Here is a 23,790-nt window from a genome sequence, read left to right as displayed (position 1 = left end):
CCACTTTCTGGGAAGACTTTCCACTAGATGTTGGAACATTACTGCGGCGACTTGCTTCCATTCAGCCACAAGAGAATTAGTGAGGTCGGGCACTGATGTTGGGCGATTAGGCCTGGCTCACAAAGGTGTTTGATGGGGTTGAGGTCAGGGCTCTGTGCAGAACGGTCAAGTTCTTCTACACCGATCTTGACAAACCATTTCTGTATGGATCTCGCTTTGTGCATGGGGGCATTGTCATGCTGAAACAGGAAAGGGCCTTCCTCAAACTGTTGCCACAAAGTTGGAAGCACAGGATCGTCTAGAATGTCATTGTATGCTGTAGCGTTAAGATATCCCTTCACTGGAACTAAGGGGCCTAGCCCGAACCATGAAAAAAAACAACCGAGACCATTATTCCTCATCCACCAAATTTTACAGTTGGCACTATGCATTTGGACAGTCACTGTGCTCCTGGCATCTGCCAAACCCAGATTCATCCGTCGGACTGCCAGATGGTGAAGTGTGATTCAACATTCCAGAGAACACGCATCTACTGCTCCAGTCCAATGGCGGCGAGCTTTTCGCCACTCCAGCTGACGCTTGGGATTGTGCATGGTGATCTTAGGTTTGTGATCTTAGGCTGCTCGGTCATGGAAATCCATTTCATGAAGTTCCTGATGAACAGTTATTGTGCTGACGTTGCTTCCAGAGGCAGTTTGGAACTCAGTAGGGAGTGTTGCAAACGATGACAGAGGATTTTTAAGCGCTTCAGCACTCGGCAGTCCCGTTCTGTGAGCCTGTGTGGCCTACCACTTTGTGGCTGAGTCGTTGTTGCTCCGAGACTTTTCCACTTCACAATAACAGCACTTACAGTTGACCAGGGTAGCTGTAGCAGGGCAGACATTTGGACTGACTTATTGGAACATCCTATGACAGTGCCACGTTGAAAGTCACTGAGCTCTTCAATAAGGCCATTCTATTGCCAATGTTAGTCAATGGAGATTGCATGGCTGTGTGCTCGATTTTATACACCTGTCAGCAACGGGTTTGGTTGAAATAGCCAAATCCACTAACTTGAAGGGGCGTCCACATACTTTTGTACATATAGTGTAGGTGTTTTTTGTGTCTCTTATCTTGTGGGAGGTATTGTATATCTAATAGTGAACATGTCCATGGTGGATTGAGGCTGTCATAGTGCAAACCCCAGCAATCTAACAATGAGTGTGAGTTAAAAATAGAAGTTTGAGTAAGCCAAGTACTAAGTACTTACCAAGTAAGTACTTGGGTAGTGTGAGTAGACAGCAGCTGTGGAGTGTAGTCAATTTGTGGCAGACAGTTTGGACACTGGTCACATGAGTAACTTGAGAATAGAAGCTATTCATGGTCCCTGGTTAGTACAGTGTAACTGTAGTAATGTACTACCTCATGATCCGTAAAAATGTGCTTGGGCAAACCTAGAGGTTCCTGGAGTTGACATTGAGTCATTAAAAGGGAGAGAGATGAGTTATTAAAGGCCATTGAATGTCAACGTTTTATTTGGTGTCACAGGGAAGCAGTAAGTAACAGTGATGATGCGGACAGATTGTTATTATAATGTAATTCTATGAGGTTGATGCTCACTTTGCCAGAGGACAGATTCCAAGAGTTCTGCAGAAGCAACAGAAAATGTTTTTTTTTTAAAAGACTACCCCCCAAAAAAATAAATTTCAACTTTTTAAAACAGCCTATGTGCCATCGTTATGAGTATGAAACATTTATTCTCGTGTCAAAATTGACTGCAAAGTGTAAACAGGATAATTTTGGTCATAAAGTCAGTCTCGTCCAAAACTGAGATTTGCAATATGATTGGAAAAAAATGGTATGGCACAGAACGAAGGGTGCCGTAACAGTTCTCCTTGAGTTGGGTTTATTTCCATCCTGCCCACAGCTAGCAGCACCCAAGTAATCATCCATTCAGAGCGCAGCTGCACATGACCCCATCGTTATGACCATGGTCAATTTGGTTTGACATTCAATATCCCTATGGGGCTGGTTCGGGACCATCAGTAAATTACACAATATTTTTAAATGTCAATAGCTCCAAATGTCAGAGACTTAAAAACCACCAACCAACTATATATTTTTGAAATTCTTACACAAATATTGAAAGCATTTAATGAGCCAACTAAAAGATGTGCAATGTGAAAATATTGTCCCATTTACATTGAGGTTTCGGTATGTAGAGAAATCTCATTGTTGTGTGTTCCAAATGGCACCCTAGCCCCTATATAGTGCACTACTTTTGACAAGTTCCCATAGGGCTCTACAAATGCAGTCGGAAAGTAATCAGACCACTTCCCCTTTTCCACATTTTTTTATGTTACAGCCTTATTCTAAAATTGATTTATAAAGCATTTTCCTCATCAATCTACACACAATAGACTAAGTGAAAACAGGTTTTTAGAAATGTTTGCAAATGTAAACATATACCTTATTTACATATGTATTCAGACCCTTTGCTATGAGATTCGAAATTGAGCTCAGGTGCATCCTGTTTCCATTGATCATCATTGAGCTGTTTCTACAATTGAGTCCACCTGTGGTAAATTCAGTTGATTGGACATTATATAGACAGGTGTGTGCCTTTCCAAATAAGGTCCCACAGTTGACGGTGCATGTCAGAACAGAAACCAAGCCATGAGGTCGAAGGATTTGTCCGTAGAGCTCTGAGACAGGATTGTGTCGAGGCACAGATCTGGGGAAGGATACCAAAACATTTGTGCACTATTGAAGGTCGCCAAGAACATAGTGGCCTCCATTATTCTTAAATGGAAGAAGTTTGGAACCACCAAGACTCTTCCTAGAGCTGGCTGCCTGGCCAAACTGAGCAAGGGAGGTGACCAAGAATCCAGTGGTCACTGACAGAACTTCAGAGTTCCTCTGTGGAGATGGGAGAACCTTCCAGAAGGACAACCATCTCTGCAGCATTCGACCAAATCAGGCCTGTATGGTAGAGTGGCCAGACGAAAGACACTCCTCAGTAAAAGGCACATGACAGCCCTCTTGGAGTTAACCAAAAGGCACCTAAAGAACTCTCAGATCATGAGAAATAACATTCTCTGGTCGGATGAAACCAAGATTGAACTCTTTGGCTTGAATGCCAAGTGTCACACCTGGAGGAAACCTGGCACCATCCTAACAGTGAAGCATGGTGGCAGCAGTATCATGCTGTGGGGATGTTTTTCAGCGGCAGGAACTGGGGGACTAGTCAGGATCGAGGGAAAGATGAAAGGAGCAGGGTACAGAGAGATCCTTGAGGGAAATCTGCTCAGGACCTAAGACCAGGGCGAAGGTTCACCTTCTAACCAACAGAACAACAACCCTAAGCACACAGCCAAGACAACGCAGGAGTGGCTTCGGGACAAGTCTCTGAATGTCCTTGAGTGGCCCAGCTAGAGCCCGGCCTTAAACCCAATCTAACATATCTGGAGAGACCTGAAAATAGTTGTGCAGTGACACTCCCCATCCAACCTGACAGAGCTTGAGAGGATCTGCAAAGAATGGGAGAAACTCCCCAAATACAGGTCTGCCAACTTGTAGCATTCGAGGCTGTAATCACTCCCAAAGGGGCTTCAACAAAGTACTGAGTAAAGCGTCTGAATACTTATGTAAATGTGCTATTTCAAATTCTAAAAACCTGTTTTTGATTTTTTATTATGGGGTATTGTGTGTAGATTGTTTTTTTCCTCAATTTAAACAATTTTAGAATAAGGCTGTAACGTAACAATGTGGAAAAGGTGAAGGGGTCTGAATACACTGTATGATTGTCTGATAATCCATCTCCCCCTGCATGGTGACCGAGGAGTAAGCCTACAAGTCTGTCTGGATGGCACTCATTTAAATCTCTGTCTCCACTACCATTTAAAGCCCATAGGTTTGTGTTCCCAGGGCAACTTTTTCAGCTACAAAAATTGCAATTGATAATGCAATGCAGTTACTTACTGTATGTGAACCATCAAACCATAATTCATTTTTACAACATATTTGAATGTAAATTCTACGAGAAACTTTTGATATCTTTGCAATCTCTTGATCTCATCCAGTATTTTTAAATAATGGAGTTACACTATTTTATTTATACAATCCTGTCATTGCTGGAGGAGTATTGTCTAACCAGTCATGGAGTCTTGTCTTAACATGTGAACCTTTTATATAACACCTGAATTTCTGACATTGGTTTAACTGCTTTTCACAGTTTTGTAATATGCTAATTGAACTTACAAAACTTACAGAACTTACAAAACCAGTCAAAGATGAGGAAGGAATGGGAGTCACATAATCCTCAGTTATTGCACCATGTTCAGATGTCTGCTCTGCTTTCTAAATCAGACTTGCAACAAAGAGGTGGTTAATTCATTCATTCATTCATTCCAAATCAGGAAACCCTGTGCAGGCAAACAAACTAAAACAATTCATGGTGACAAATGAATGGAACACTTTTGACATTTACAACCAAGCGTTAAAAGTACGCACAGATGAATATACCACCATTGTCCGACCAGACACCGGAGTCTGCACTGTGGCGAAATTGTGGTGTAGACATTGGGGGATACAATTTCTGCAATTCTATAGTTTGACATGACTTATGCCTCTCGAGGTGTATTTTGAAAACACAGCATAAGGATAAGGGGAAGCCTCCCAATCTAAACATTTTTGTTATTTATGAAAACATTTGGGGGGGGGGGACAGCTAACTTCCTGCATTTCAACACATTTTTCCATTGGGGCAGAGGGGAAATTGTGCAGTTTCATAATGCCATGCTGCACATTTTGTCATGCGTCAGAACATTTTGCAGTTTTAAAGCAAATATCCTTAAATTTGACACATTTTGCCATAGGGCTGAGATAAAAATGCACTGTTATATAGTCCTGGCACCACACACTGCCAGGTCTCTGACCTCCTCTCTATAGGCTGTCTCATTGTTGTCAGTGATCAGGCCTTTCACCATTGTGTCGATTGCAAACTTAATGGTGTTGGAGTCGTGCTTGGCCATGCAGTCGTGGGTGAACAGGGAGTACAGGAGGGGACTAAGCACACACCCAAGGGGCCCCGTATTGAGGATAAGCGTGGCAGATGTGTTGTTGCCTACCCTTACCACCTAGGGGCAGCCCATCAGGAAGTGCAGGATTCAGTTGCAGGTGTTTAGTCCCAGGGTCATAAGCTTAGTGCTGAGCTTTGAGAGCACTATGGTGTTGAACACTGAGCTGTAGTCAATGAATAGCATTCTCACATGGTGTTCCTTTTGTCCAGGTGAGAAAGGACAGTGTGGAGTGCAATAAAGATTGCGCAATCTGTGAATCTGTTGGGGCGGTAAGCAGATTGGAGTGGGTCTAGGGTTTCTGAGATGGTGTTGATGTGAGCCATCACCAGCCTTTCAAAGCACTTCATGGCTACAGACGTGAGTGTTACGGGTCGGTAGTCATTTAGGCAGGTTACCTTGCCGTTCTTGGGCACAGGGACTATGGTGGTCTGCTTGAAACATGTAGGTATTAGACATACATCAGCTACGAAGAGCCTGATCACACATTCATCCAGAACAGCTGGTGCTCTCATGCATGCTTTCTTGTTGCTTGCCTCGAATCACGCATAGAAGTAATTTAGCTCGTCTGGTACACGCTTGTCACTGAGCAGCTTGGCTTCCCTTTGTAGTCTGTAATAGTTCGCAATCCTTGCCACATCCAACGAGCGTCAGAGTCGGTGTAGTACGATTCAATCTTAGTACTGTATTGACGCTTTGCCTGTTTGATGGTTCGTCGGAGGGCATAGCAGGATTTCTTGTAAGCATCTGGGTTAGTGTGCCGCTCCTTGAAGTGGCAGCTCTACCCTTTCGCTCAGTGCGGATGTTGCCTGTAATCCATGGCTTCTGGTATGTACACACAGTCACTGTGGGGACGACGTCATCAATGCACTTATTGATAAAGCCGGTGACTGGATGTGGTATACTCTAATGTCATCAGATGAATCCCGGAACATATTCCGGTCTGTGCTAGCAAAATACTCTTGTAGATTAGCATCTCCCTCATCTGACTACTTTAGTTTTTGCATGTAAGCAGGAATCAGGAGGATATAATTATGGTCAGATTTGACAAATGGAGGGCGAGGGAGAGCTTTGTACACATCTGTGTGTGGAGTAAAAGTGGTCTAGAGTTATTTCCCTCTGGTTGCACATGTGACATGCTGGTAGAAATGAGATAAAACAGATTTAAAATTTGTAAGTCGCTCTGGATAAGAGCGTCTGCTAAATGACTTAAATGTAATGTAATGTAAATGTAAGTTATCCTGCATTAAAGTTCCTGGCCACTAGCAGCGCCACCTCTGGATCAGCGTTTTCCTTATGGCCTTATATAGCGCCTAGGGTGCAGTCTTTAGTGCCAGCATCAGTTTGTGGCGGTAAATAAACAGCTACGAAAAATAGAGGAAAATGCTTGGTAAATAGTGTGGTCTACAGCTTATCATGAAGTACTCTACCCCAGGCGAGCAAAACCTCAATACTTCTTTAATATTAGATTTTGTGCACCAGCTAATTTTTTACAAATATACATAGACCCCCACTCCTCGTCTTACCGGAGGTAGCTCTTCTGTCTTGCCGAAGCACGGAAAACCCAGCCACGTCGTCATTCAGCCAAGAATCGGTGAAACATAACATACAGTTAATGTCCAGTTGGTAGGAGAGTCTCGAACGGAGGTCTTCCAGTTTATTCTCCAATGATTGCATGTTGGCCAATAGGACGGACTGTAGAGGCGGGTTACCCTCTCGCCAACGAATTCTCACAAGGCACCCGGATCTGCATACCCTGTATCGGCATCTTCTCTTCTTGCAATTTATGGGGATTTAGGCCTGGTCTGGAAGCAGCATTAAAATCCTTCATGTTCAACTCGTTAAAGAACAAATCTTTGTCCAGCTCGAGGTGAGTAATCGTTGTTCTGATATCCAGAAGCTATTTTCAATTATAAGAGACGGTGGCAGAAACATGTACAAAATAAGTTACTAAACAAGGCGGGAAAAAAACACAAAAATAGCACAATTGGTAAGGAGCCTGTAAAACGTCAGCCATCCCCTTCCAGCGCCATTCCAGCTTTCCCATTTCTATATAGAATGGTCCACCACCCAAAGGACATCCAGCCAACTTGACACAACTGTGGGAAGCATTGGAGACAACATGGGCCAACATCCCTGTGGAACGCTTTCAACATCTTGTAGAGTCCATGACCTGACGAATTGAGGCTGTGTAACTCAATATTAGGAAGGTGTTCTTAACAACCCTCCCCTATTTTGAACCAGTCCCTGGTTGTTGTGTCACCTCGGCTCAGCTGAGGAATGCCCAGTATCTCTGGTAAGGCTGCCCAATTCTGATATTTTTCCCCCTAATTGGTAATTTGACAAATCCGAGCAGCTTTGATAAAAAAGAGCTGTTGTGAATGGTGAATCAGAATTGGGATGCCTGTGTAAACGCAGCGAGAGGCATGAGAATGGGGCTTGAATTGAGAGGTTGGGCGTGAGTAGTAACAGTGGCAGGCAAGGCATGTGGTCCTGGGATAATTGGCATATTTTCATGCATTGCTGAAAACAATGAATTAATCTCCCACCAAAGGTCAGAGTCAGCAGTTTTACAATGTTAGGTCCAATCCCCCTCGTTTTGTCTTTAGGTGTGAGTCCCATGGGAACAAGTTGTACTACAGTTGTACTCTGGGGGAGAAAAAAAAATGTTTAGTTGTAGATCTAATCTCTAATAAAGTTTCCACACTTGCATTAGTGTCAGTAGGCCTGTGGTATGGATGGAGGTTTGTGTGCCACAACTCTAGTCGTGAAGGCTGTAGGATCCTATCACTCTGGCTCAATGATTGACTCTAGTTACACAAGGTTAAACAACCTGTCCATGCTACAGTCAATTTTCCCAAAATGAGTAACCAAAAGGCTCCAAAATAAAAATAAAAAGTTATTTGATGGGTCTGAATGTTTGAGGGCATTAAACCCGAATTAGTGTACACCTAGACGAAACTCTCACTCCTGTCCCTGCTGAAAGAGAAACAGTGAGAATGGTGTAAGAGCATCAGCAGGTAGAATGGATAGAAAATACAAGTTGGTAATGGGCTCTGTGGATCAATTTAGTCTATTTGCCCTCAAGCTAGACGATTTCAGCGCCTTGTCGAAGTAGTAATGGTATATGCTGCCCCCTAGTGACAAAACATATTGCCCCTAGAGAAGTTATTTTCACATTACATAGGGACGGCAAAGGGGGATACCTCGTCGGTTGTGCAACTGAATGCATTCAACTGAAATGTGACTTCAGCATTTAACCCAACCCCTCTGAATCAGATATAGAGTGAACAGAACGCACAGCCCTAACATACACAAGAGCAGGACTCGTCAACCCCGTTCCTGGTGAGCTACCCTCCTGTAAGTTCCCTCCAACCCCAGTTGTAATAGGCTCTATGCATTATACCGCCTCCCACATTCTATTTGACTTCCTACTGGGGTGCTGACTTCCAGAGCGATTTCCACTATTGGTTTATATCATTAGCTTACTAGCTAACCAACTTTCGTTGATGCATTCCTGACTGCGAAGGAGGTGCTAATGAACATTGTTCAGTGCCTGTGTTCAGTTTCATCAAAATGCAATGGTATTGTGAGCTCCCATAGTTTCCCAGTCGATGTAGAGCTTTATTATTTCCTTACTCACCCATGACATGGCCATTATGGTGGATAAGGGCTTTCTCGTAGACGACATTGGTCCGTGCAAGGTCTACTGGCCAGCCTTTCTGTCAAGACACACAGATGCCAGCGCATGAGGTTAGGGAGACCCAATCCATTGCCAGGCTGAGAGTGCATGTTGAAAGAATGATCCGTGGAGTAAAGGAACACAAGCTGTTTGACACAGTCATCCCCCTGACCATCTCAGGCAGCTTCAACCAATTATTTGTAGTGGTATGCCTGTTGGTCAACTATCAACACGGACCTTTGGTCAGACCATGGGCCAAGCCAGCATAAATGTGTTTATTTGCTAGCAGCAAAATGAACCAATTATCTATGACATGCATCAATAAATTGTGTTATAGTGAATCTTTTTATGTGGAGCTTGTATTGGCTTTAATTAGGCAATGAGTTTAGGGGAAAGAAATCAAGTAAACACAGAATAACCAGAATGCAAGATGGAATACAATTGGCTGAATACTTTTCACGTGCATTTTTTTATGGATATGGACTCAGTGTTCTTGGCTTGTGCCAACGCTGTTCTGTGTCTGTGCAGCTGTGAACTGGTGGTGCAGCAGGAATGTTTAGTTGAGAGTAGTGCGCTGTCTGGTAAAGAAGGGCCACCAGATGACTGCACATAAAACTTCCTGCAACACAGGAGCAGTGGCTATGGACCACTATCACTGGTAGAGTGCTTTAACACCATATGTGAAGTGTGATGAAAGACTGAAGTGAGAAACAAGAATGATGTGGCTTATAAATAATAAACATATAGTAGTGTCTGGTCTTCTTAACTAGAGGCTCATTGAACTATACAGGAATACATTGTGTCTCAGTAACACAATTACCAAACACTGCATCAACAGATCTTTACCAAATAATCTGTTAAGTGTGCAATTCAAAATTGGGATCCATCATTAAGATCTAATAAGAGTAAATGTTGACACTGTCTCCAACATACCATGATGACAGTGTCCCACAGGAGATGTTTAACAAGGTCGCTAGTAGCCATCTATAATCTTTCCCTACTCTCATGCTGTGAGTTTTCACTCTTCCTCATGAACCTGTGACAGGCACTCATGGTGATCTCCAATCGTCAATGTATCTAACAAAGATACATTGTTGTCATTTTTAGCTAGGAAATATAGCTAGCAAGCATAATTTAAGAAATCTAACAAAAATACACTCAGGTAGATTCTGTCAGCGTTACAAATTTTACAAAGTAACTAGCTAGCTACAGTTACTAGTTAAATTAGCTAGCTAGCATGATTGTAGCTAGCTATATCTGTCACTGACCTGGTACTCAACTTCATAGTTGTGTGTGTATATAGGAAGCTGCATAGACACACCTTGAACTAATTTTCATTCTTGCTAGCTGGAGTCTCGTTGGCTGATTTAATAATTTGATGTAAATCATTAAAATTATATTTGAGGCAAGTCCTGAAGACACCTAGTTTAAAAAAAAAAAATACTACTACCTTTATGTTATCTCGTCAATAACTAGACTGACTCATCTATAGTATGCGCCACCGGAAATTGCCACACCGGTAGGAAGCGTGCTTTGAACAGTCGGTCATGGAATGCATAAGGGCTATTTACCTGATTCAGTTTTATCAGTTGGAGTGAAAACCTACAGGTTGGTAGCCCTCCAGGAATAGGGTTGGAGAGCCCTGCACTAGAGTCTAATCTGGCCATGTCATTTAAGATTGCATGAAGCGCATCATCTAGAATTTTAACCATAACAATGACCTTCTCCCCAACACTAATGGTACTCCCATCACCCAGGTCGTAAATTAAAACATTGACCTGGAATTGCGTAAGAGAAGGAGATCGATTAACATACAATATTGAACACCTTTACCAAAACTGTATACACTAATCTGCATACAACCAACCACCTTTTGTGAATAAAAGGCCAATAAACCCCTTTGGAAAATAACTATATTTAATATACAGTATGTAATACTAAAACAATAAGGACCTCTCCATATATGTACATTATCAAAAATAAAGTATCCGAAAATATAGGCCAATCAAAAATAAATTAGAATAGAGTGAAGTCATGACCACGGCACATTTGTAACAAACACAATAAAAACAGAACAGCTATGACCAAAGGATTTGCTCTACAGCCTAATGGTCAAAGGTGGGGGGAGGGGGTTATAGTTAAGGCCTGGTGTGGCCCAGAGAGAGGTCCAGGTTGTATCAGCTAGGTCCTTTGGAGCAGGTTGACAGCCAATGCCAGTCCAATAGAGGAGCCATGAGGTCAGATCCATTTCTACCATTCTGTAAGTCAATCTATTCCCCACAGAGGGGACGGCTTGGCTGTGTGAAGTCACTTGGATCCTGGCTTACAGTCTCTTAGGATGAGGGTCCACAGTAGTCCTCAGCTACTAGCAGTCTTTACATACAGGGAGAAGGTTGGCCAGAGGGTAAACAGAGGCTTCTTGGTCCTCCTCACCCGTTTGTCAACTCCATTCTCCTCCTTTAGCGTTTGTTCCGCCGTTTATCCATTTCTTTTCGAAGCCGGGCCTGCAGTGCCATCCTCATGGTGGAGTCCAGAACATTCTCCTCCGCTACGCGCTCCACCACCCTCTCTGGCTTATCCTCCTAAGAGACAGATGGAGCACAGGGGTCATGACGAGGACACAAAATATTTAAGTGATAATGCCAGAGAAGACAATGTTTGGAGGATATATTGGTATGGATATTAGACCCGAGACGAAGACAGGACTGTTGTTCAGAGCAGCTTGTCAGCTGTGTTGTTGACAATCACTTCAAACTGATGCTGGAAAGACTGCAAACTAGCTTAACGTCATTTAGTTGTACCTTTTTTTAAATCTCTCACACACCTACACACACGATTTAGACTGGCTGAGAAAGGCTGCTTGCCTTTCACATTAATTACTATGGGGCAGCTGGAGATTGAATTTAAATATTGAAACATAGTTGCAAATGTCTGAGAAAGACAGCAAGGTTTATACAAATCTCCGCTGTTGAAAACAAAATGTTTGTCTAAAGGATATGAGAGAGAATGTCTAATGTTTTTCTCTAGTGGAGATCAAGTTTATAAATTGTCAGCTGGGTTGATGAGACAGTGGATTGCGCAGTCAGATGAAACATGGTAAATAGGCATTTTAACGTCATAGATTTAGCACGTGGTAACTTGTGAAGTAGACACCGGCTGGAATGCGGTTTTAACCAAACCGCATTCAAGATTATACACAACCGTTGTAACATAGGACACTTGAAAAAGTGTGAAAACTCTGCTGAAGGTGTTGAAACTACACTATATGGGCAAAATAATTTGGACACCCCTTCAAATTAGTGGATTCGGCTATTTCAACCACACCCGTTGCTGACAGGTGTATAAAAAAATAAAATAAACGAGCACACGGTCATGCAATCTCCATAGACAAACATTGGCAGTAGAATGGCCCATACTGAAGAGCTGTGACATTCAACGTGGCACCGTCATAGGATGCCACTTTTCCAATAAGCCAGTTCATCAAATTTCTGCCCTGGTCAACTGTAAGTGCTGTTATTGTGAAGTGGAAAAGTCTAAGAGTAACAACGTCTCAGACACGAAGTGGTAGGCCACACAAGCTCACAGAACAGGACCGCTGAAGCTCATAAAAAAATATTTTGTCCTCAGTTGCAACACTCACTTTTGAGTTCCAAACTTCCCCTGGAAGCAACATCAGCACAAGAACTGTTCACCGGGAGCTTCATGAAATGGATTTCCATGGCCGAGTAGCCGCACAATACCAAGCGTCAGCTGGAGTGCTGTAAAGCTCGCCGCCATTGGACTCTGGAAATGCATTCTCTGGAGTAGTAAATCACGCTTCACCATCTTGCAGTCAGACGTGCGAATCTGGGTTTGGCAGATACCAGGAGAACGCTACCTACACAAATGCATAGTGCTAACTGTAAAGTTTGGTGGAGCAGGAATAATGTTCTGGGACTGTTTTTCATGGTTTGGGCCAGGCCCCTTAGTTCCAGTGAAGGGAAATCTTAATGCTACAGCATACAATGACGTTAGACAATTCTGTGCTTCCAACTTTGTGGTAACAGTTTGGGGAAGGCCCTTTCCTGTTTCAGCATGACAATGCCCCCATACACAGAAATGGTTTGTTGAGAACTTGCCTGGCCTGCACAGAGCCCTGAACTCAGCCCCATCGAACACCTTTGGGATGAATTTTGGGATGAATTGGAACACCAACCTAATCGCCCAACATCAGTCCCCGCAGCAATTTTCCAACATCTAGTAGAAAGCCTTCCCAGAAGAGTGGGGGCTGTTATAGGAGCAAAGGGAGGACCAACTCCATATCAATGCCCATGATTTTGGAATGAGATGTTCGACTAGCAGGTGTCCATATACTTTTGACCATGCAGTGTATAAACGTGACAATAAACTTGATTTGATAGACAGACCTTGAGTACGATGTAGGAGGTGACATGGCCAGAGTCAGCCTGGTAGTCCAGCCAGAAGAGCTCAGTTCCATGGGTCTCTGGCTCTGTACTGGATCCACTCTCATTCCACTCCTCAGTCTCTGCACCCACTCCTGGCTGAGATCCATCTGGAGACATATACATACAAATCACCACTTACCAGAGCCTTCCATCAAGTTGACAGAAGAGTTCATACTATCAGCAGTGTTTTCTTACTTCCACGTCGAGGATGGTACACTTGGATGTCTGGTCGTCGGGGGAGTCGGGAGGTAGTGGTGTGCCTGGGCCTCTGATGCTCATTGGCCTGCTTCACCTGCTTATCATAATCATCTCTGCAAGACATCAAACAAGTCAGTGCAAAGAATCTATCAAAACATTTAGAGAGCATCTTGACTGGCTGCGTCACCTCTTGGTATGGCAAATGTTTGGCATCCGACCGCAAGGCACTACATACAGAGAGAGGGTTGTGCGTACGGCCCAGTACATCACTGCGGCAGAGCTCCCTGTCATCCAAGACACCTGCTACCCAAGTCATAGACAAGCAATACGCACATAATCCAAAAAGTTTAAATCAATTAATATCAGAATGAGCAATATATCAGACATCACTCAGTCCGATATTTCTCCCTTTTACTTTTTGGATTGTGTGTATTGTTTGTATCGCTAGGCATTATAACTGCACTGTTGGAGCTATGTACACAAGCATTATGCTACACCTGCAAATCTGTGTATGCGACAAAAATAAACTTCGATATATAATGACACAGATACAAAGATGAGTCCTCTATCCATCTCTCCGGCCTGTTGTTCACACGCGTATCTGCCCGCTCATTGGCTAGAATGGTCCCACCTGATCGCGCCTGCCTTCCATCTTTGGGATATCCATTTTCATTGTTAGAGCGGTAGCATGTATATATTGTCAATATAATATACAGTCTTTAGTAATAGTTAGGGACGTCCCAATGAACCCGTATTGCACTATCCCTTTGATGAGCGGAAGGTCTCTGTTATATGTTTGTGCGCATGCGTAGAAGTGGTTAGGCGTAATAGCGATTAATTTCAACATTATGTAGAAAACACTCGAAATTGAACATCTGCATGCGCTCAGAATGAATTACATTGATAAAATATACACTCCACGTGTTAGCTCAGATTAACAAAGTTTAGTGATTCACCTGGCAATCTGGTTCCTTCGAATGTGGTGTAAGAAACCGTGGCTCATGTCCAAACGACCCGTGCGTTTATATTTGAGCTCGTGTTCTTCATCATCCCGCAAAATCTCCATCGTGATTGATAATTGATTTAGTAATTCTTTATATGCGCAACATCACAACAAGCTGCATCTTAACGTTAATCAAGCTTTTAAAGTGGGCTGCTGTCCAACTAGAATTGCACACGGAGTTACGAGCCTGTTCATAGTCTATTTTTAATATCACGTTTCTACCCCGAAAATGATCATTTTCTCACATTTTGAATCTTCATTAATTAATTATTTAAATTGTATAATAACCTATGTGTGAAAGCTGCGTTAAGTTAGATGCCCACATAAAAACGGCCAACATTATTCAATCTCAACCGTTCGGTTTTTGCCAGAGTAAACGTGAAAACTTGGGGTACACTCTGGTTGGCCATTTTGATATTGTAGTCTGGCGTTTGCGTGTTTTGGCGAGCTTGCTAGTTAGCGAAATAAACTCACCAGTGGCTTTAGCTAGTTAACTATACATTTTCTCCATACACAACAAAGATTAACGCTATGGTATCTGTAAAACGGGAGCGAGAAATTGACTTGGAAGACGATGAAGGTAGCTAGCCAACATATTTTAAAACTTGTATAAGCGAACTCTAGATAGTCACACGCTATAATAACAAACGAACGTTGCCGTTTATTTCTAAACGTGTAGCTAGCTAGGTTAGCTGCTAAGTTAGCCTAAATCACAATGTTAGTAGCTAGCTCTAGCTGGCTAATTATTGTTAGCTAGCCAAGACCCCATTCAAGCATCAAACGTGTTTTTCCTAGGTGCGTTATTGTTTGCCGCCAGAGCAGAGGTTTCCTGTAAAAAGAACGAGCTGTGTTAGCTAACGTTACCTAGCTAGATACGATTGTCATTGTTAGTTAACATTTAGCTACACTTAATTATTTGTTGAAATTGTTCTTTGTCTTACACAGTACCTGTGAAAATTGGCCGTTCGTCCGAGGACCGCAGAAGTCGCCATTGTCCCTACCTCGACACAATCAATAGGTAAAGTCAACTGGCCTTAACATGGAAGATGCACAAGATAAGGCATTTGTTGAATGTGTACTCTTTGTGTAAATCACCTCTAACACACACATTTGTCTTCAGGAGTGTACTGGACTTCGATTTTGAGAAGCTATGCTCCATTTCCCTCTCCCACATCAATGTATACGCCTGTCTCATCTGTGGGAAGTACTTCCAAGGTAAATTATCCAATACTTCAGATTAACGTTGTTGTCCCCCCACCTCTACCTGAGAAGTGTTCAGAAATGTTTTGATCTAGGCCGAAACCAATGCAATGTATATTCCAGGTAGAGGTCTGAAGTCCCATGCCTACACTCACAGTGTGCAGTTCACCCACCATGTGTTCCTCAATCTGCACACCCTCAAGTTCTACTGTCTACCAGATAACTACGAGATCATTGACTCATCGTTGGAAGACATCACAGTGAGTCTACAGAGATGGGTGGTGCACACATTAGCTCTGTAATCAGAAAGAACATGTGTCAGATGCATCAATTCAAACAGGCACTGATTGATAAACTGATAGTTCTAAACTGATAGTTCTGAATTATAGCTTTTTAACAGTTCTTGTTCAGTCATGGTTTATACAATCATCCAGTGGTATGTGTCTAACGTTATATAGTGGTGGTAATGTATTTTTCTTTGTGTTTTAGTATGTACTGAAGCCCACATTCACCAGACAGCACATCTCTGGATTGGATAAGCAGGGAAAGCTGTATCGAGCCTATGATGGCACCACCTATCTGCCTGGCATTGTAGGGCTCAACAACATCAAGGCTAATGACTACGCTAATGTGGTGCTGCAGGTAAGACTGTCATCCAACACAAGAGTATCCACTGGTGAATCTGACATCTCACCATTCACATGCTGCTAAACATTTTCCTGTGTGATGATCATTCATGTTGATTTTGGTGAACTGTTTTTATCCTTTCAGGCCCTGTCCAATGTGCCCCCACTGCGGAACTACTTTTTGGAAGAGGAGAATTACTGCGGCATCCGTAGGCCGCCGGGTGACATCATGTTCCTGCTGGTGCAGCGATTCGGTGAGCTGATGCGCAAGCTGTGGAACCCACGGAACTTCAAGGCCCATGTGTCGCCCCACGAGATGTTGCAGGCCGTAGTGCTGTGCAGCAAGAAGAACTTCCAGATCACCAAGCAAGGTAGGATTTTATTATAACACATTCAGTGAGACACAGAGCCCTGATTCTCAAGAGCAAATTTATTTTTAGTACAGTCAGATGTATGTTGGTATGTGTTGCACATTATGTTGTGAATAAGCTATGCTGCTGATTGGTCTGTCCTTCAGGGGATGCTGTGGACTTCCTGTCATGGTTCATGAATGCTCTGCACGGCGCACTGGGAGGAACCAAGAAGAAACCCTGTGAGTGTCAGTGGGAGGTGGAGGGAATGATGTTGGGGAAGTGTATTCTGCCTCATTGTACAACCTGGGAGATTAACAAAGATATTTCCCACTTCTTTCCCCCCGCTCTCCTATTGCCATTATAGCAAGCCTTACCAAAGTGTTCCAGGGTTCCATGCGTATCTTCTCCAAGAAGCTTCCTCACCCAGATTTGGTAAGTTGCTTATTGTCAACCCTTTGTTAAAGACTTCAACATTGTATCACAGTTTAAATCCTTATTTGTGAATTCATGACTCTTCAATATGATTACATATTTGAACTGTTAAATTGTCCATGTTTACATGCCTTTCTCTCCAGCCACCAGAAGAGAAGGTGGCTCTGCTTCTGAAGGAGGAGTACCAGGAGGAGATGTCTGACACCACCTTCCTCTTCTTGACCCTTGACCTCCCCACAGCTCCGCTGTACAAGGATGAGAAGGAGCAGCTCATCATCCCACAGGTCCCCCTCTTCAACATCCTGGCCAAGTTCAATGGCAACACAGAGAAGGTACTGCCCTCAAACTCAATTAAATTTGCTCAGATGAACAGCACAGCCATCTCGCCCATCAAGTGAGATGGAAACTAGCCTCGGAAGCCTAGGTTTCTCACATTATTTTTTTCCCGGAAGCCTGGGGAAATTCTCCTTGGGAAGATGACAAAAAGGGGTGGCATACGGTGATCAAGATGTAAGCTAGTGATGAGTTGCCACTTATCAAGCCAATCAAATATTTAGCATGGGTGGATTTACAAACAGATGTGTTTCTGAAAAGATTTCAGACTAGCAACAAGCTTGCTAGCGTAAGATACAAAAGTAATGATGCTAGTGCTCCCATTCAAATGCAAAATCTTCCAAAAGCAGAGTCAACGAGACAAGATTTAGAATGTTTGCCTGTGAGACTCCAGCTTCTGTTTGAAAGAGATTTGATCACCTCTTCTTTGACCTTTCCTCTGAACCCTCCTGTTTGCTTTTAGGAGTATAAAACATACAAAGAGAATTTCCTCAAGAGGTTCCAGTTGCTCAAGCTGCCCCCCTATCTCATCTTCTGCATCAAGAGGTTTACCAAGAACAATTTCTTTGTGGAGAAGAACCCCACCATTGTCAACTTCCCCATCACGTAAGAGACTGTTGCATACTTTCCCCATATACTCAGTTGTAATTTTGCGTTGTGCTCAGCCTTATGATTCTGTGTGTGTTTTTGACTGACCCCTTGCATTTGCTCCTTGATCAGGAACGTAGACCTTCGTGAGTATCTGACAGAGGAAGCACAGGTCACAGAGAAGAACACAACCTATGACCTGGTGGCCAATGTGGTGCATGATGGGAAGCCCACTGAGGGGGCATACAGAATACATGTCCTGCATCATGTAAGTGACAGCTGCGTGTTTTAGGATATTTTTTTTTTCTGGTGAACTCTACAAGCTTTAGATGTGTAATATTTCTTGATATTGTGAAAGAAAATACTCATCCTGTTCAGTTATTGGTGCTAATGTGAGCCTGTCTTTGTCGCTGAAGGGCACTGGAAAGTGGTACGAGCTCCAGGACCTGCAGGTGACAGATATCCTGCCCCAGATGATCACACTGTCAGAGGCTTACATTCAGGTAAGTTCTATTGTTACATTAATCACTGAATATACAATATGCTGTTCTCTAACTTACCTGTTTATGTCTAGATAAGTTACTGACTCCCACTAACTGTCAATTGTGTTGATGTGTGGGTTCTCTGTGTTCCAGATTTGGAAAAGAAGAGAGAGCGAAGATGACACAACTAACCACACTGGGGCATGAATGAGGCATTTCATGAGCATTGATCATATTTAAAGATTGATTGTACAGGAAAGAGCTGTCACTCGCTGGCTAGTGGTCAGACAGTATCCAGTGGATTTGAATACTGTCCAATATGACCTCAGGGTAAGCCCACACCACATGAGGACCAAGACATTTTATTTGAGGATTTTGGCTATAGCGAAAACAATGATGTTTACTATTTTTTGTTCTTCACTTACATTTTTAACTGTAAATGGTAGATTAAACCAGCTTTGGCATTTCTGTTTTCAGTCATTAATATTATTTAAGATTTTGCACAATTTGACACGTGTTGATTTATTAGTCTTAGCCATAGTTGGGTCTTTTATTTGTGAAATAAGGAAGTAAATACAATTCCAACATTTTGAATAAGACATGACCAAATAGTGAAGGTTACAAAAAGATTTTCATTTTATAAGCAGTACATTATAGGATAAATATACTCATGTATACACAAATGCTTCGGACTCACACATGAATATTACTTAGATCATAAAAATCAAACCTAAACATTGTATATCAAACTAAGGCAATGTATTGACATATTACTGGTTAAAAGGATGTCTCCATCAAAGGAGGTATATGTTCACTCAAATATATTTCTTCAAGACACTTCACCACTTTATTTACTGTACCATATTTGTTTTCCCCGATTATGACTGATTTTATATGAATAACTTTATTGCAGATAACAGGGAAAAGTAACAATTTCTAATGTAAATGAGGTATTATGCTTGTGGATATATCTGCTTAAAAATGTCCACAGTTCTTTTAACTCAACCATTTACAGTATGTTTGAATGAATTACTTACTGTACTCGTAATGGCCCACACAGTGAAAATCAAACCTGACACCATCAAATAATCTCAGTGCTACACCATTAGCCTACCACAAGTACAAATCTAATGAAGGAAATGTACAGACATTTTTCTCAAATTGCTCAACAGTGCAATATAATACCTATTAAATGTACAGACAAATTAAGGCAACAGTGCAGTCATTAACATGTGACATTCTTAAACACACTTAGCAGTTAATAAATGCAGATAATTCATCATAGCTTCCATGAAGGGAGATCTCTGGGTGTGGTTTTCAGCTCTAGTTCCTCATGACCTTCTGGTAGAAGTCTACCATCTGGAGTTGTATCAAAATGAAAATAAAACCAGATCAGATATAATGCACTATACCAAAACATTGATGTGGGTAGTGTTGTTTTTCAGATAATAAACCATGGCTTGTACTATGCTCTAGTTTGCTTATTTACTTGTAGTTTGGGTTATTGTATCAGATAGTAAACCATGGCAGATCTAGTTTACTTATGCCTGAGAGGTTTTCGCAACACACACATCAGCTGTCTGGAGCAGACAGTGACAAATAGCCGATATACTGACTAAGAGAAGACTGTCACTCTACACACAATCACACCACGGTTGTCACTGGGACAGTCAATCTACAAGAGTATTGGTCTGGGGATTATAGACAGTGAGGTTGATTTACTAGGCAAGTCAGCTAAGAACAAATTCTTATTTTCAAGGAACAGTGGGTTAACTGCCTGTTCAGGGACAGAACAACAGATTTGTACCTTGTCAGCTCGGGGATTTGAACTTGCAACCTTCCGGTTACTAGTCCAACGCTCTAACCACTAGGCTACCCTGCCGCCCCAGGTTAGGAATGTCATCCACTGTAGAGACAGTGGATGACCTCTACTATGACTGGGATGTGAATGGTTTAATTACCTCACATGCATCCATTTGGCTTCCCAGAACCTTCTGCAGCCTGGGGCCTTAGAGTTTGGTGAATATTTCACACTGGAAAAAGCACAAAGATGGGCATAATGAAACTGACGTAACTGCTACTCGCTGTTTATTATCTATGCATAGTCACTTTACCCCTAACTAGATGTGCATTCGGAAAGTATTCAGACCCCTTAACATTTCGCTATGTTACAGCCTTATTCTAAAATCAACTCTTTACATAACTTTCTGAATGCAAAGTTTCAGACCCCTTCCCCTTTTCCTCATTTTGTTACGTTACACGCTTATTCTAAAATGGATTAAATAAAAAATGTTCCTCGTCAATCTACAAACACTACCCCATAATGACAATGCAAAAACAGGTTTTTAGAAATTTGTGCAAATTTATTTAAAAAGAAAAAATGGAAATATCACATTTACATAAGTATTCCGACCCGTGATTACAGCCTCGAGTCTTCTTGGGTATGACGCGCTTTTAAAACAAGCTTTTAAAACAAAAACTGAAATACCTTATTTACATAAGTATTCAAACCCTTTGCTATGAGCTCAGGTACATCCTGTTTCCATTGATCATCTTTGAGATGTTTCTACAACTTGAGTGAAGTCCACCTGTGGTAATTTCAATTGATTGAACATAATTTGTAAAGGCACACACCTGTCTATATAAGGTCTCACAGTTGACAGTGCATATCAGAGTAGAAGATGGTGGAAGTGGATACTGAGATCGAATTAAGCAGTGCAACCAGCAATTTTGAAGAAAAATGTTATGAATGGACAACGGTAGTATTTGAAAGTTGGAACAAAAAGGAAATAGTCTAAAATTGGAGTGGATGACACGTGTGTAAATGATAATGAATTGCTTCTTTTTGGGATGCGTTTGAGTAAGGCTGCATATGTGGAAAACTCGTTTGAGGTGTTAAAAATGGTGAAGTATGCGCTTGGAAAGGGGAGGCTGTCAGAGTGACCAGGAGAAATCTTATTTTGATTAATTGTATTTCCGAAGAGCAGAGGAAGATTGCAGTGAGCCTCAAAAGAATCCAAACAACAGAAGTTTTTTGTTTTGAACTTCTGTGTAGATCACCCGTCAAAGGAGTCATCTCAGGGGTGGTGATGGATGTTCAGGCTGAATACCTGAAGAGAATTCCGGGTGTGGTTGGTGCCCGGCGTCTGACCCCGATGGGTGAATGGCGGAAAAGAAGAAAGTCTATCAGTCCTGTTGTTTTTTTTTGATAAAGAGCAAATGCCTACACATGTGAAGCTTGGTTATGTAAGATATGCCGTAAGAGCTTCCATCCCCAAACCACTGGAGTGTAAGAATTATAAAGGATTTGGCCATGTTTCAAGTGCGAACAGAGTATACTGTAGAAGGATGAAGGTGTTGCATTTGTAGTGGGGATAATGTTCCTGGAGTGCCCTGTACGGGTGAAGGAAATTGAGGTGCAAAAAGTTAGTGGTCAATCGAATCTCCAATGCAGAGGTGATTAAAATAATTGAGAAAACGAGTGATGCTAGTGAAGATATGGTAGTGGATACACCACAGCCTGTAGTAAAAGTTTGCTGCCAGACAAAATATCACCTTTTTAACACACAGGATGATTTTGTTGCGTTTATTGCCACAGTTCTTAACTTGAACAGCAAGTCTCAAACAAGTTGATGAAACTGGACATTATTGTGGTTAATGGGACTCAATAATTTTACATCTGAAGAATTGGTGCCGGAAGTCTCCCAGGTTCCCCTTTAGCCTGTGTAGGGATCAGATCAGTTTTTTGTTTTTTTTATTGTATTTTTGGGGGGGGGGGGTCCTGGTTACATCCCGCATAGTAGGTGGCGGGATGCACATTATATTGTGTGATCGGCAATATACCAAAGAAGAAGTGCATACAAACATTTCTGCAGCACTCCACCTATCTGGCCTTTATGGTAGAGTGGCCAGACGGAAGCCACTCCTCAGTAAAAGGCTCATGGTAGCCTGCTTGGAGTTTGCCAAAAGGCATATAAAGAGCTCGCAGACCATGAGAAACAACATTCTCTGGTCTGATGTAACCAAGATTGAACTCTTTGTGCTGAATGTTAAGCGTCACGTCTGGAGGAAACCTGGCACCATTCCTATGGTGAAGCATGGTGTTGGCGTCATGCTGTGGGGATGTTTTTCAGTGGCAGGGACTGGGAGACGAGTCAGGATCGAGGGAAAGATGAACAGAGCAAAGTACAGAGCGATCCTTGATGAAAACCTGTTCCAGAGCGCTCAGAACCTCAGACTGGGGCAAAGGTTCACCTTCCAACAGGACAACGACCCTAAGCACACAGCCAAGACAACGCAGGAGTGGCTTCAGGACAAGTCTCTGAATGTCCTTGAGTGGCCCAGCCAGAGCCGAGACTTGAACATGATCTAACATCTCTGGGGAGACCTGAAAATAGCTGTGCAGCGACAGTCCCTATCCAACCTGACTGAGCTTGAGAGGATCTGCAGAGAAGAATGGGAGAAACACCCCAAATATAGGTGTGCCAAGCTTGTCGCGTCATACCCAAGAACACTCGAGGCTGTAATCACTGCCGAAGTTGCTTCAACAAAGTGCTGAGTAAAGGGTCTGAGTACTTATGTAAATGTGATATTTTTTTATTACTTTAAAAAAAATACATTTGCAAAAATTCTAAAAACCTGTTTTGCTTTGTTATTACAGGGTATTGTGTGTAGATTGATAAGAAAATTTGTATTACATCTGTATTACCTCAATTACCTTGAATAACCTGTATATTGACTCAGTATAATTTTATTGTTATATATTTTTGTAAACTTTATTTATAAAATATTTTCTCTTAACTCTTAGTTTTCTTAAAATGGCATTGTTGGTTAAAATCCAAGGATGTGTCCCTCTTTTCTTCTTTTTCCTAAAATTACATCTAACTGCCAGTAGCTCAGGACCTGAAGCAAGGATATGCATATTATTGATACCATTTGAAAGGAAACACTTTGAAGTTTGCAGAAATGTGAAATGAATGTAGGAGAATATAACACATTGGATCTGGTAAAAGATAACACAAACACCAAAACATGTATTTTTATTTTTTTATCATCTTTGAAATGCAATAGAAATGCCATTATATAATATTGCAGGTTAGACACCAGCTAGATTTTGGCCACAAGATGGCAGCAGTGTGTGTGCAAAGTTTCAGATTGATGCAGGGAAGTATTGCAATACAGGACAATGTTTTGTATCAAGTCTGCCCAAATGTGCCGAATTGGTCAATTGATACATCCGACTGCTGTGTGATGTCCAATTTGGCCCTGGTAGGCTCTCCGTGAAGATCCCGCAGAATAACTCACAGTTTAGTTAGTTACTAAAAACAAAAATTGTTAACTAGGTCAGGTCTGAACCAGTATCTGCATTAGAGACCTCTCTATTGCCCAGAAA

At 42.1% G+C, this 23,790-nt stretch overlaps 2 protein-coding genes across 2 annotated transcripts; one reads left to right on the top strand and one right to left on the bottom strand.

The window, feature by feature from the left end:
- Positions 1-10,637: 10,637 nt before the first annotated feature.
- On the bottom strand, positions 10,638-14,561 carry LOC135514050 (UPF0561 protein C2orf68 homolog). Its single transcript, XM_064937216.1, has 4 exons — positions 14,338-14,561; positions 13,379-13,494; positions 13,145-13,290; positions 10,638-11,320 (listed from the first exon to the last, which is right to left on the bottom strand). The coding sequence occupies exons 1-4, from the start codon at positions 14,445-14,447 to the stop codon at positions 11,198-11,200; spliced, it is 495 nt and encodes a 164-aa protein (XP_064793288.1). The 5' UTR covers positions 14,448-14,561; the 3' UTR covers positions 10,638-11,197.
- A 231-nt stretch (positions 14,562-14,792) lies between these two features.
- LOC135514049 (ubiquitin carboxyl-terminal hydrolase 39-like) lies at positions 14,793-19,868 on the top strand. The gene is made up of 13 exons (XM_064937215.1): positions 14,793-14,964; positions 15,330-15,402; positions 15,505-15,599; positions 15,708-15,844; positions 16,074-16,226; positions 16,356-16,581; positions 16,728-16,802; positions 16,928-16,995; positions 17,139-17,327; positions 17,792-17,934; positions 18,049-18,184; positions 18,333-18,419; positions 18,552-19,868. The coding sequence occupies exons 1-13, from the start codon at positions 14,916-14,918 to the stop codon at positions 18,603-18,605; spliced, it is 1,485 nt and encodes a 494-aa protein (XP_064793287.1). The 5' UTR covers positions 14,793-14,915; the 3' UTR covers positions 18,606-19,868.
- The last annotated feature ends 3,922 nt before the right edge of the window (positions 19,869-23,790 follow it).

Source organism: Oncorhynchus masou, chromosome 25, assembly GCF_036934945.1.
Source record: "Oncorhynchus masou masou isolate Uvic2021 chromosome 25, UVic_Omas_1.1, whole genome shotgun sequence".
NCBI classification, from domain to species: Eukaryota; Metazoa; Chordata; class Actinopteri; order Salmoniformes; family Salmonidae; genus Oncorhynchus; species Oncorhynchus masou.
The sequence above is the reverse complement of the archived record's forward strand: the minus strand, read 5'-3'. Positions and strand labels throughout refer to the sequence as shown.